This window comes from Actinia tenebrosa, unplaced genomic scaffold (assembly GCF_029948245.1).
Source record: "Actinia tenebrosa isolate PJP-AT-01 unplaced genomic scaffold, QUT_ActTen_1.0 PGA_scaffold17__23_contigs__length_9995812, whole genome shotgun sequence".
Classification (NCBI taxonomy): domain Eukaryota; kingdom Metazoa; phylum Cnidaria; class Anthozoa; order Actiniaria; family Actiniidae; genus Actinia; species Actinia tenebrosa.
The window spans coordinates 2229231-2241691 of record NW_028292577.1 but is presented as its reverse complement, the minus strand read 5'-3'; the positions used below and the strand labels follow the sequence as shown (position 1 = coordinate 2241691).

The following is a 12461-nucleotide window of genomic DNA, read 5'->3' as shown; positions in this document are numbered from 1 at the left end:
AACAAAATCCTCCAACTGACTCCTTGAGTCTCTCGTCGTCTTTCCAATGCGCCCCTCTTTCGTCCATTTGCCATTCGCATACTGTTTTAAACTTACACTTATAATAACTTTGAAGGAATTCGGGAAGATATCTACTATAATTTTACACGCTGGTAAACAGCAGTGCATGCCGGGATAACCAGGGCGCGCAAAGGATCGTGGCAGCGTCCGGCTGCCGAGTGCTGCCACTAAAAACGATTTTACTTTTGATTTTAAAATGATTTTGAATTTGATTTTTGATTTTATTTTTAAATACATCTAATTTTAAAGAGCAATTTAATTTTGCTTTTAAGTTTATTTTGAAGTAAAAGTGAAATGAAATTAAAAATAAAATAAGGTGAAAAATAAAAGTAAAATGAAATAATAAACAAAATGAAATGAAATATAAAAATTAAAGTGAAATCAAATTTAAAGTGAAATGCCAAGAAAAAAAATGAAATATAAAATAAAGTGAAATAAAATAGAATCTAAATGAGAATATGTGGACCGCGTAGCACTTATGAAATACAAGATATAGAAATATAGATAAGTTGTGGTGCTTGGGAACGAGATGATTTTTTTCGTTGGCAGCCCTCGGCCACCACACACACACAAACATACGTTTCCCATTACCAATGTTAATTTAAGCCCTAGAATTTATACCATCAATATCAACATTTCGTTCTACATATATAAACGTTTACTTTTAACATTTACATTTTTTTTTTACCAACACCCCTAATTCATTACTGTCAGTGTCTGACCATCCAAGATCATTCATTTTTAGCATTTAAGATACCGAAAGCATACGGAAGATTGGGATAAGACAGCTTATATTGTTTTTTTTTAATACAACTAATTGAAAAAACATTGTCGGTTTCAAAAAAAGGTTATATCATCAAAGCTAAGATCGAAGGGGAGCATGGGAAGACAAACAATTATGCTAATTTCATGCGTATTGCAGTTTTCCCTTTCTGTGCACATTTTATGCATCATGACTTTGGCATGTTGTTAATGGTCCGTGTAACACTCCACAAAGAGCTTTTCAATTTAGTTGGCGTGAATTGGACATATGAAATTTGCCTGATTTTTGAATTTTCATTTTTATGATCATGTCAAAATTCCAATATTATCTCATCAATGTCAATTTTCAATTTTCGAATTCAAAAATTAAAAATTAAAATAAATTTTTGAAATATCCTGTAGACAGGGGGAGGTGAAGATTAGGCGGACTGAGGGTAGGTGGGTCCACTAACAACGACAATAATATTTTAAAAAACCATAGAGGGAGGGGAGGCACCAAGAAGGGTGTTATAACAACATGTAAACCTTGAGAGAAAACCATGGAAGAATTTTCGACCAATTTGTACGATGATGAAAGCGGAAGTGGACCCACCTACCCTCAGTCCGCCTAATCATCACGCTCGTCTACAGGATATTTTTCCAAAGTTCGTTTTCAGAGTACAAAATCAAAATTTCGAAAAGTCATTTCAAAAATTTATTTTAATTTTTGATTTTTGAATTCGAAAATTGAAAATTGACATTGATGAGATAATATTGGAATTTTGAAAATCAGGCAAATTTCATATCTCCAATTCACGCCAACTAAATTGAAAAGCTCTTTGTGGAGTGTTACACGGACCGTCAATCTAGGTCGACCGACCGACATTGCTCTACTGTGCATTTTTACATGTCTATATAAACAAATAAACAATGGGATCGACAAACAGATAGCACAGTTCAACATCAAAAAAACAAAAAACAAAACAAAACAAAACAAAACAAAAGCAAACAGACAAGAATAACTAGTACAAGCAAGCAGACAGACAAGAGAACAAAGAGTAACTTCATTTATATAACTAATGGATTTGCACCATATGTAATACAAAAGGCATCGAGCGAGAGAAATCACGAAGGAATGCACTAATAGTTGTCAGGAATTTATTAGCATAAACTTATGAACCGCGAAAAGAGACTGTAGAGTTCTTGCCTTGTGACTTCCCAACTTCAAGGGCCATTTTAAAAGTATTAGAATGAATCAACCGACATGAGCTTTTGCAGGTACAGATAATATATCCTTGAGAAGACGTAGCTAAATTTAAAAAACAATCGTTTGAGCCGTTTATGAGAAATCGTGGAAAACGCAAAACTTCGAAGATTTACTAAATCTTTACTTAAAACGCTCTTCGAAAAAAAAATTCGTTCTCAAGACCAGCAAGGAAATAGTTGACCAAACTTACACAGTTTAAAAACAAGAGCAACAGCAACATTTTAGGGTGTTTTTGAATAGTTTTATTCAATAGTTATTTTTTAAACCGAGTGCGCAAAAGCGATAAACAAAGCTGAGAGTATGAAATGTTCGTGCGATTTTCTCCAAATCTAACATCTTTGATATTTTGTCATGAATTGGGAATTCTTAGGAGTTAACAGTTTTCGACATCACATCTGAATCGCGCGCACTTATATTTTTTCCAATTTTCGATTTTTCTCGATCTTCTTGCGTTCAAGACTTTGATTTTAATAAAATATGCATTAGTACAAACTTCAAACCAAGAGCAATAACTGGTATAAATTCTAAAGTGATCCAGCAAACAGAACACTGTCAACGCGACGATTGAAAAAGTTTAACTTTAACACCTTAAACCACTCGGGTCTATTCTATAAGCCTTTTCATAGTTTAAGAATCGATTCCACTGCGCATGCGATTTTATCCCGAATTTCTCACCTTCTTTTGTCTAAACCTTCTTTTGTTCTTAATTAAACAAAAGAAGGTGAGAAATTCGGGATAAAATCGCATGCGCAGTGGAATCGATTCTTAAACTATGAAAAGGCTTATTTAGGCGTACGAAAACTAAATAAAACAGGGTGGTTCTTGCGGCGGCGTCTGAAACACTTATACTATAAATTTTAATCTTCTTATCTTTCTAAATGTGTGACATCCATGTCTGCCGAGGTATTTTAAAAGAAAGAGATAAAATAAAATTTCACACAAAAAATTACTGCGTGGAAGAGGCAATATTATGAAACACAAACCTAATAATTGCGGAGCTCGAGTTTCCTAGTTTCTTTATTAGCTCCTAAACCTACCTATAAAATGAATGGCAATAAGTTTAACAAAGGGAAGTTAAATTGGCCATGTTAGCTGGCCTTTTATATATAAGATAAAAGAAATTTTAAAATTTAATAACCGTTTTTCAGCATGATATTTATTAATTAACCAATACAGAACGACTGCATTTCAAGATGTTTATATTACACTTCTTATCTCGAAAGCTTTCTCAATCACAGGTAGCCCAAGCTTGGTTTCTGTGGTGTCCTGTTATAAGGAAATGAAATAATATTTCTTACTGGTGGGGAAAAAAAATCCTTAAAACGGGCGAAATTCAAAAAATAACCACGCAGAGCGAAAGAAGTGCTATTTCTCAATGATAGGGTAAAATTTCGAGGCTTTATTTCACGTTTTGATGATTTTATTGAAATTTTTGATGATTCCCCATACATTTCCTTATAACAGGACACCACAGAAACCAAGCTTGGGCTACCTGTGTCTCAATTAAGTAAGTTTTTTATGAAAGTCTTTACGCTGGCATCTTGCGATTTTTAATGGTAATCATACTTGAATTTAAATATATTTCTAAAGGTAAGAATATAATTCGAAGCTTGAATAGACTTTTTTGCCATCATATCATCAACCAATGTGTCGTTACCATGACTACTTACTGGGCAGAAATTACCAAGAAAATCCGTTTACTGTTTTAAAATAGGGTTTGACTTCCGGTCAGGGTAACGCTAGGGGGTGATTATTTTTGCATTTTTGGCTACCTCACTTTCACTTCCGTTCTGCATTTCTTCTACGTCATAAAGGAAAATGTATTATGAATGTTGTGACGTATTTCCGTGTCTAGCTACGCACGAAAACAAAAAAAAAGTTGCCACATAAAATGCCTCATTTTTTATCTTCCTAACTAAAACAACAATCATGTTGTGCTAAGTTAAAATACAACGAAAAATAGAAGAAAATGCTGTATTCTTAATATATATATAATAATATATCAATCTTATTTTAAATCTTTGAAGGACATTTTTCCCGACGTCATACATTTAAGCTCAAAGGTCAAACAAACTATTTCCGCAGCAGAGCAGATTTGATTGCAGGTGAGTAGAGTATGGCAATGACTCTTAGCATGATGCAGATTATGGGTGGGTAGAGTATGGCAATGACTCTTAGCATGATGCAGATTATGTGTGAGTAGAGTATGGCAATGACTCTTAGCATGATGCAGATTATGGGTGAGTAGAGTATGGCACTTACTCTTAGCATGTATGGATGGATGGATGGAGGGAGGGAGGGAGGGATGGATGGATGGATGTATGAGTTAGTGAAATAAATAAGGAAAAATACTCTCTCAATTGCAACAAAAAGACGGTTTCCTTTGCCAGACTTTGAGGCACCAAAAAGTCAATTATTTCCTTCACCTGTCTGCCCTACCTATATCTGATTAGACATGCTTATTTTAATGACAAGAGGTGGTTGGGGTAATTAAACATAAAATAAAAGAGCAATAAAAATGGTTGAAGTGTGTTGAGGTGAATAATAAAAGCAATAAAGACGGTCGCTGTCGACTGGGATACTAGACTATTGTTATTTCTGTTTTGCCTTGGCCATCTTGATAACCATATACTTTGACTGTTTTCTTTTTTCATGACACCTTATCAATGGGCGTTTTTAAATATTGAGATCTTCTAATGGCGTATATATATCCTACAGTGATTTTGGTGGATGGATGGATGGATGAATGGGCTGGATGAATGGGTGTCACTCATAGTCAGGGATTAATGTACATACATGCCATTCAATAGCTTTTGCTCTCTTCAACTGAGACAAACATACGAACTATATTTGGGTTATATTCTCAGTCACCACCGTCGGTCTTAAAAATAACTATGACAGGAAGCAAGGAATATGTTTTGCATCATGGCTTTCGTACTACACTGCCATAATGCTTCGCAAGATTTCTTTATTATTGACATTTGCATCCCAATCCCTAAAACTGTGGGCGAGGTATCATTAAAACGGTTAATTTCAAGAAAAACTAAAATAAAATTTTCTTCGTTTTTGCTGTAACGAATTTATTTGCTGCTCGGGAAATTAAACTTAATCATGCATGATCAATATAGATGGAGCTTTCACTGATATCAAAATCATTTATGTAGAAAACCGCCATTCGCCAACGCAACGTATGAACGCAGTGGTTCGTTGATTGTATAAGGTTATGCAATAAAGTTTGGTAAGATGAACAAGCAGGCGCGTTTCGTCTAATAATTTCTGTAGCTACCACCCGCTCCTGGGGTCAGGAGTAACATCAGGGTAGTTTGGTTCAGTCGTTTAGTATTATTACATATCTTTTTGGATTTAGGGGCTTCAGTAACATTGTTTAGTTTAAAACTAGGTAAGCACTGAGGTGGAATGGTGTGTTTTGCACTTTTCACCGGGATGTGTTCGTTGGTTCATTCCTCAGACCTGCTGTCATCATTGTGAGAGAATTTTCTCACGTGCCTCTAGTTTTTTTCTTTATGCATGGAGTTCCATTTTTCTCCCTTGGTCAAGATTAAAAACTCTAAGCCGTATTTGGTTTAGTGAATGATGAAAAATTCCATTAGTAAATCCGGCCATTTGTTTTCATTTCATTCGTGTGAAAAATGGTACAGCCATGTACTCACATCCGGCCATTCGGTGATTTTTCCATTGTAAATTTGTAAGAGACATTCCATTTCCCGTTGATTTTCCTCTCGAGGCTTTGTGGACTAAACCAGATAAACGGCTTATTGATACTCATGACGTTGGCCATAAGCACCCAACATAGTTGCATTAAAATAATGATGTTCCCTGCCTGAATAAATGATCCAATATAGAGAGGGATTTTTTTTAGGATAAACTACTGAACTCGAGGAGGAAAAGTATAAGGCTCATAATGTAGTAAGTTAGAGTGTTATGTTGCATTTCTCTTAAGTTAACAGTCAATTACAAAAGCTTTTCTAAGACTAAACATAGAAATTTATTCTATGTATGCTTAAGGAAAGTTTAAGCCTAAAACCCACTTTGTATTATCAAGAATTATAAGGCAACCCTCGTGAAAGGGCAAACAACAATCAGTTCCAGTTCCGCATAACTCATAGAGTAAGCCTCCTCGTGGAAATATGTAACAGAGGCTGCATGAGAGGCTTAAAGCCAGAAAGGTTCTGAAGATGGATCGGAAATTCAATGTACAAAGCTTATTAAAGGATGTATTATGATTAATCTATTTAAAAAATCCGAGTATATTTAATTGAATTCGAACGCTTGGTAATGGCCCAAAAAAATAAGAACGCTGCTGGGAGTCATTACAAGATACGAGATACAGATGCCCGAGAAAAGGAACAATGCAATACGAATTATATTTTTGAGTTTTGAATGAAAGTAGTAGATCTGTGAGCCTAGCCTGCGTAACGGCCCTCGGCGTTCCCCTCCGAACCCAAACCCCATGATTATTGAGGGCCGCTACGCAGGCTACTGTATAAGTCTCTCTCATTCATAGAATGGAAATTAAGATTTTCGTGCTACTTAACTTAAAAAGTGTTCGTTTTTGGTTTTTGTTTTTGTTTTTGTTTTTTTAAATGAACGATCCAGTATCAGGATTATTGGATTTTGAATTGTCGACCCACATTTGTTCATGCCGGCCACCGTAACAGTACTGACTGCATTCAATATTCTACCGGACAACCCAGAAAAATATCCATAGCCTTGTGGCATATACATAAGAGGGATCAAACGTAAACGAATGGCTAAAAATCCAGGCAAAAGCTAGGACTATCAAGAAGTCCATCATTAACAGGCCCATCTAAGTCAAGTATTTTCCTTCAATTGATAAGCAAAACACCGTCCTTGATCGTCTTTCATCACATGACGATAAAGCTTAAAATTTGTGGAAAATTCCTGATTCAAACGAATGAAAATATTTACATTAGTCTTGGCAGAAAAGGCTCCCAATTTATGTGAACTAAAAAACATAAGTTACGAAAACACGCACAACTGTCATGATAAGAAATTCTTAAAATTTCCTTTGTCTCGATCTGTTTTGACAGTTTCTTAATTAAATGACTCTAAATTCAGGCTAGTTTTCCGGAGCTTTACTCTTCACACAATAACACCCAATGAAGAATTAACAGAGAGAATGCCTAATTTCCTTTTTTGAGGAAAGTTCCATTTAAACAATACATTTTAGCATGATATTGCCCTTGTTAAAGTCACGTTTTCCCTCTTAATCTTTGTGGAAGGTTTCAGTTCAGTTTGCAGTGACGACACAGCTTGTTTTTACAGTGTACATAGTACTTGTGATGTTATCAAGTCGTTTCGTTTTCAATAAACAAACCAGACTTCTGGAACCATTCTTAATGGCCAACAACTGTCTCAAAAACCTACTGATTTTGACGATGGCATTTTTTGACAAGGTAGCCATGGTAACGTGACCAATAAAGCTGTTCTATATATAATAAGAGGATAGAATATATAGAATAATCCTTTTAGAAGAAAATCTTAAAACTTTTCTTTTCATAGTCATGCTATCTCTTTTCTTATTCTTTTCCTGGTTTTTCCTTCTCTTTTTTCCTCTTTTTTTATTTGTATTTTGTATTTGTGTTTTTATTTCTATTTATTTTTTATTTATTTTAAAGCAACCTCGACGGTCGTGAGTAGTGTTTCCTGAATTATCATGATTTTCTTTTAAGATTCTTATACCATGATCTAATGACTGTGTGTTTCTAGAAGTTAAGCTCATTTTAGCCATAATATCCGATCATTTTATCAATCGTTATCATTTTTTGAGAATATAATTATGCCCAGTTATGAACCAACTCTGCAGACAAAACCCGACTGATTAAAGATAATACATTGATGGCAAAGAATTTTTTTAAATTTAGCTATTCTAATTAATTTCCCAGCAGCGGCTATCTGGATGTAACGACGACTCACAAGATATTGTCAGTCTAGGTAAAAACGACTAATGGCTAGGTCAGTGCAATGCGAATGAAAAATTATATGTGGAAATTAAAACTAACTCAACTGCTGTAAGAGACTCTCTGCACTCTGAAGACTGTCGCTCAGCGGACATTTTTCTCTATGCCAATTCTTTTTATAAGCGAAATACGAACATTTTATGGCGACGTTTCGAGTTTAGACAACGAACGACACTTTTCTGTATGTAAGCTACCATTAATTAAAATACTATCAAGTATGAAGACCAAGCAAAATGGCTTTGACAGCCTAAGTGTTGCGACAACTCTTCAAAAGAAAAATGTTGGAATCTACAACTAGAAGTTAAAAATCAGTCTTTCAAAAGTGTAATCGATAAACAATTACTTCGGAGTATACTGAAACTCTTTTCGTAAAACTGGAAATAATTAGATTAGCATGTATACCATGGCGCCTACGAGCTGTCGTGTGGTTGGATAATCATTTGGCGCGTTTTCACTAATTGTTCTTACTCTCTTTCCTCTCAGCGGAACAGATTACAATATTCCATCTTTTTTCTTCTAAATTCCCAGTTTTTTTGTTTTTGTTTTTTTGTTTATTGACAACACTTTGAGTTTTCTAAATAATTGATGGGATAATATGTACGTACATCTGTCCTTTTTTGAATTGAAAGCAAGTAATCAATAATTCCAAACTGACATTTTGGTGTTTTTCGATTCATGGTTTGATCAAAGATAAGAAATGAAAAGATAATTAAAATACTCTGCACCGTCTGCGGAAAGTCAGAACGACTAATGTTTAAATTTGAGGGTCACTTGATGAGCGGTTGCCCCACAGATTATTTTTACTAAGTCAACTATTGACAAAGACATTATAAATGCTTCTTTTGGGAAGAGCTCATTGCATCACTGAAACTAAAACCACTGATGATAGATTTAATCCATAACCGGAAACTTTACCACACAATTAGCAAAAGGTCAGTCAAAAGAGACAAGAACATTTGCGTTCTTCCTCATAGCCATTATATTCGTAAGAGACTGAAAATATACTGAAATAGAAGCTTAAGGCAAGGTCTTCATGCGACATCTCCGACTCGACGCCTCCAAGACTTATGGTAAAGGCGTGGGAGATATAAATATGATGTATGGTCGTCTTGATTGTATGTAGCCATTGATTAGTAAACAGAGTATCGTCAGCAAGGCTTGAAAACCGAGGACAAAATCAACTGAAGAATTGAAGACACAAGTTCACACCGCGAAAAAAACAACTTTATTCACCGACAAGAAAAGGACATTACTATGAATAATTCAAGTGTCTCATCGAACTGTGTTAATGGAAGTTGTAAAGTTGGTTCGGGGAACGTAGAGCAACCTTTCAAGGAACCGACCGAACTGCAAGTATTTAGTCTTATTCTTTTAGGTCTTGTCATCTTGACTTCATTACTCGGGAATATCTTAGTCATTAAAGCTTTACTTGAAATGATCCGAAAGCCTTTTGTATATTGTCTAGTGACAAACCTTGCTGTGAGCGAACTTATCAATACAATCTGTATACCGTTTGCGGTCTCCTACTTAGAAATGGGTACATGGGTCTACGGAGACTTTCTCTGCAAGATTATGATTCCTATGCAAGTGACATCAGCTACTGTGGTTACTACAACTATCGCCATGATTTCTATTCGACGATTTCAACTAGTAACAAGCAGAGGGATGAACTTTCCGTCCAGTAGAAAAGGGATGTGGCTAGTCATACTCGGCATCTGGATGTTTGGGATAGCTACTAGTCTCCCTTTGTTTATTTTCCATCAAGTAGTGCGTGTGTCAGGGCCGGCTAGCACAGATTATGAGAGTTTAAGTTTCTGTGTAGAGCGCTATCCGTCAGACTCCCCCTACGAATGGCCTTCAAAGACAAGCTCCAGATACAGTATTGCTAGAATCTTCCTGTGCTTTGTCGCGCCTGTTTTAATCATGATCATATCCTATGGAGCTGTCACTGTCAACATTAAAAAACATATCAGACACATAGCCAAGAGTGCTCGAGGAAGGGTGGATTCGATGCAGTCAAATACAAGGGCAACAGACTGCAACATTGATATCAGAGCATCATCTCCACCTTATCCACAAATGGTACCTCTACGAGACATTGCTACGAGGTCTCAAGAGGATAAGACTAGCTCACCCGCCAGAACAGAAATGAAGGCGCTACTCGATCAAGAAAGCGATCTGATAAGAATGTTCTACATCATAATATTCATATTCATTGTTTTCTATCTGCCTTTTCAAATATTTTACCTTCTACATCTACTTCGGCTGGTAGAGGAGGGAAAATATGGCTTTTTTATTCGAAAATACTTGTTACTGCTAACGTGTTTTCCGAGTGCTCTTCATCCCCTTTGCTATGGAACGAAGAGTCGATTCTACGCAAAAGCCTTTAAGAAACTTATCCTCTGTAAACGCTAATTTATCTTCCCTTATCTATTTGATGGATAGAAACAAAAAAATGTAAGAACAATAATGAATACTAATATAACGTGAAAATGTGCGGCTTGCCATCTGATTCTTAAGAAAATATTCAGACTTTCTTCTGGGAACTTCAAATGAAAACATAACATACAATATCTACTCATTTATTCTTAAATGGGAATAAAATAGGGCCAACTTATAATCCAAACAACAGGGTTTCTGCGATATTGTGTGCTTCTTCACTTGGCTCCCTATTGATGAATATTTACAATACATGTCATGTTCAATTATATGGACCACGATATTCCAATATTTTTGACTTGATACTTGATACTGATACTTATCTGTTTCCAAAAATATGGCATTTGTAATGTCGTCATAACAGTCGTCATAAAAGCGTGCTATGAACTTTATTATTTTTCCCAAAAAGTTAGAAATCCTTTAATATCTCCTTCAGCAATAATAAGAATACCATTATGGGATTCTTTTAATGTTTTTAACGGATTTCTTATTTAGTACTCGCTGGTGATTAGTTTAAATGTTAGAAAATAATAGGAAAGCCATTACGATGTTACGGCATGAAGTACCGTGTAGTCTACGTACTGTATGTCACTATTGTAAGTTCTTCTAGCATGTAAACCACTTGAGGAACCGGCTTTGTCTGGGGCAATGATGGGTAGCCATTAAATTTGCCACAGTAGGCGACCATTTGTTTTTCTCGTACTAAAAAGGCGTTACATAATCTGCTGTTGTGATGAATTTCCTCTTTATGCAGTTAGGCTCCGTCCGCATGCATTTGTTCTTTAGTAAACGATTTTTTCAAACTGTAAGTTCAAATTATGAATTAATTACTAGAACTCTTCAATGTGAACACTACACAATATTAAGACTTGTTTGACGTAAATATTTCCCTAGTGCATGAAATACTCAAGGGGGGGAAAAATATTTTGACGAGCATGTTTCGAATAAGAGAAGTTCACATGTACAAAGCCGATGATAAAAGCCGGCAACATCGATCTTGTCCCCAGGCATTTGTACACTTGTTCCGTGAAAATATTTGACTCAGTACGATTATCTTTATTTGTAATATATAAATTTAGGCACTGCCTAAAAGCGGAGCTCCCAATAGGCACAGGGAGCCCAATTTAGATAAAACTAAGAGATGAAAATAAAATCGGGGAAAAAATGTGAAAGTTTTTTCTTCTTTCAGATAATGTCCACCATAATAAAAAGTCTGATCTAAACCCTTAGTTCAATGTCTGGAATACTATCAAATAATAATTCAGATCAAATAAAGATGGTAGTAGCAAAATAGCGATTATAAAGCATTATGATAAAGCCTATAAATATCATAAAATTGGAGATCAATACCAATGGTCATAACAAGAATAATCAATAACAGAAACGGGAAGTAAGTCAGTCTTGCGTGGGTTCCGTCTGTAATATTGCTATATGGATCAAGACCTTCAAAACATTATCATAGAAATATCTAACCCTCAAGCTACTGAACACTAAAAGCACACCAAGCACTTCCTTTTTTTATCTGAAAAATAGAATTTGCACTTACAGCTTAAGAAACTAATATCAGGAATAAAACCTTTTTAGTGTAATGGGTTGAAATTAATGTGACAGAGGTGTTAGTTTAGGAAAGATACATTTTCATTGGTGTCGTTAGGGCTGGGGATGATTCGCTTTAAACTCTTACAACAAATGATGGTTGTAACCCTAATCCTTTTCTGAGAGAAAAATTCATGTCGACCCTTCTAAGTCAACAAAGAAACAGCTTTCGCCACAAAAAAATACGCTTGACACTCAACAAAAGTTGAAATTGTTATGACCCTTCTACTCTGTACCAGGTGCCCCAATGATAAAGATTTCCTAGCTTAGTGTACTCAATGCAAAGAACTTGTTCAGTGAGAGCGTTACAGCTATTTTTATAAACATGCGACCTCGGTGCTCTGAGTTGCACGCTG

General features: G+C 35.4%; 1 protein-coding gene across 1 annotated transcript; it reads left to right on the top strand.

Moving 5' to 3' along the window:
• Positions 1-8939: 8939 nt before the first annotated feature.
• LOC116298034 (neuropeptide Y receptor type 6-like) lies at positions 8940-11732 on the top strand. Its single transcript, XM_031706373.2, has one exon. The coding sequence runs from the start codon at positions 9325-9327 to the stop codon at positions 10483-10485; it is 1161 nt and encodes a 386-aa protein (XP_031562233.1). The 5' UTR covers positions 8940-9324; the 3' UTR covers positions 10486-11732.
• Positions 11733-12461: the final 729 nt, after the last annotated feature.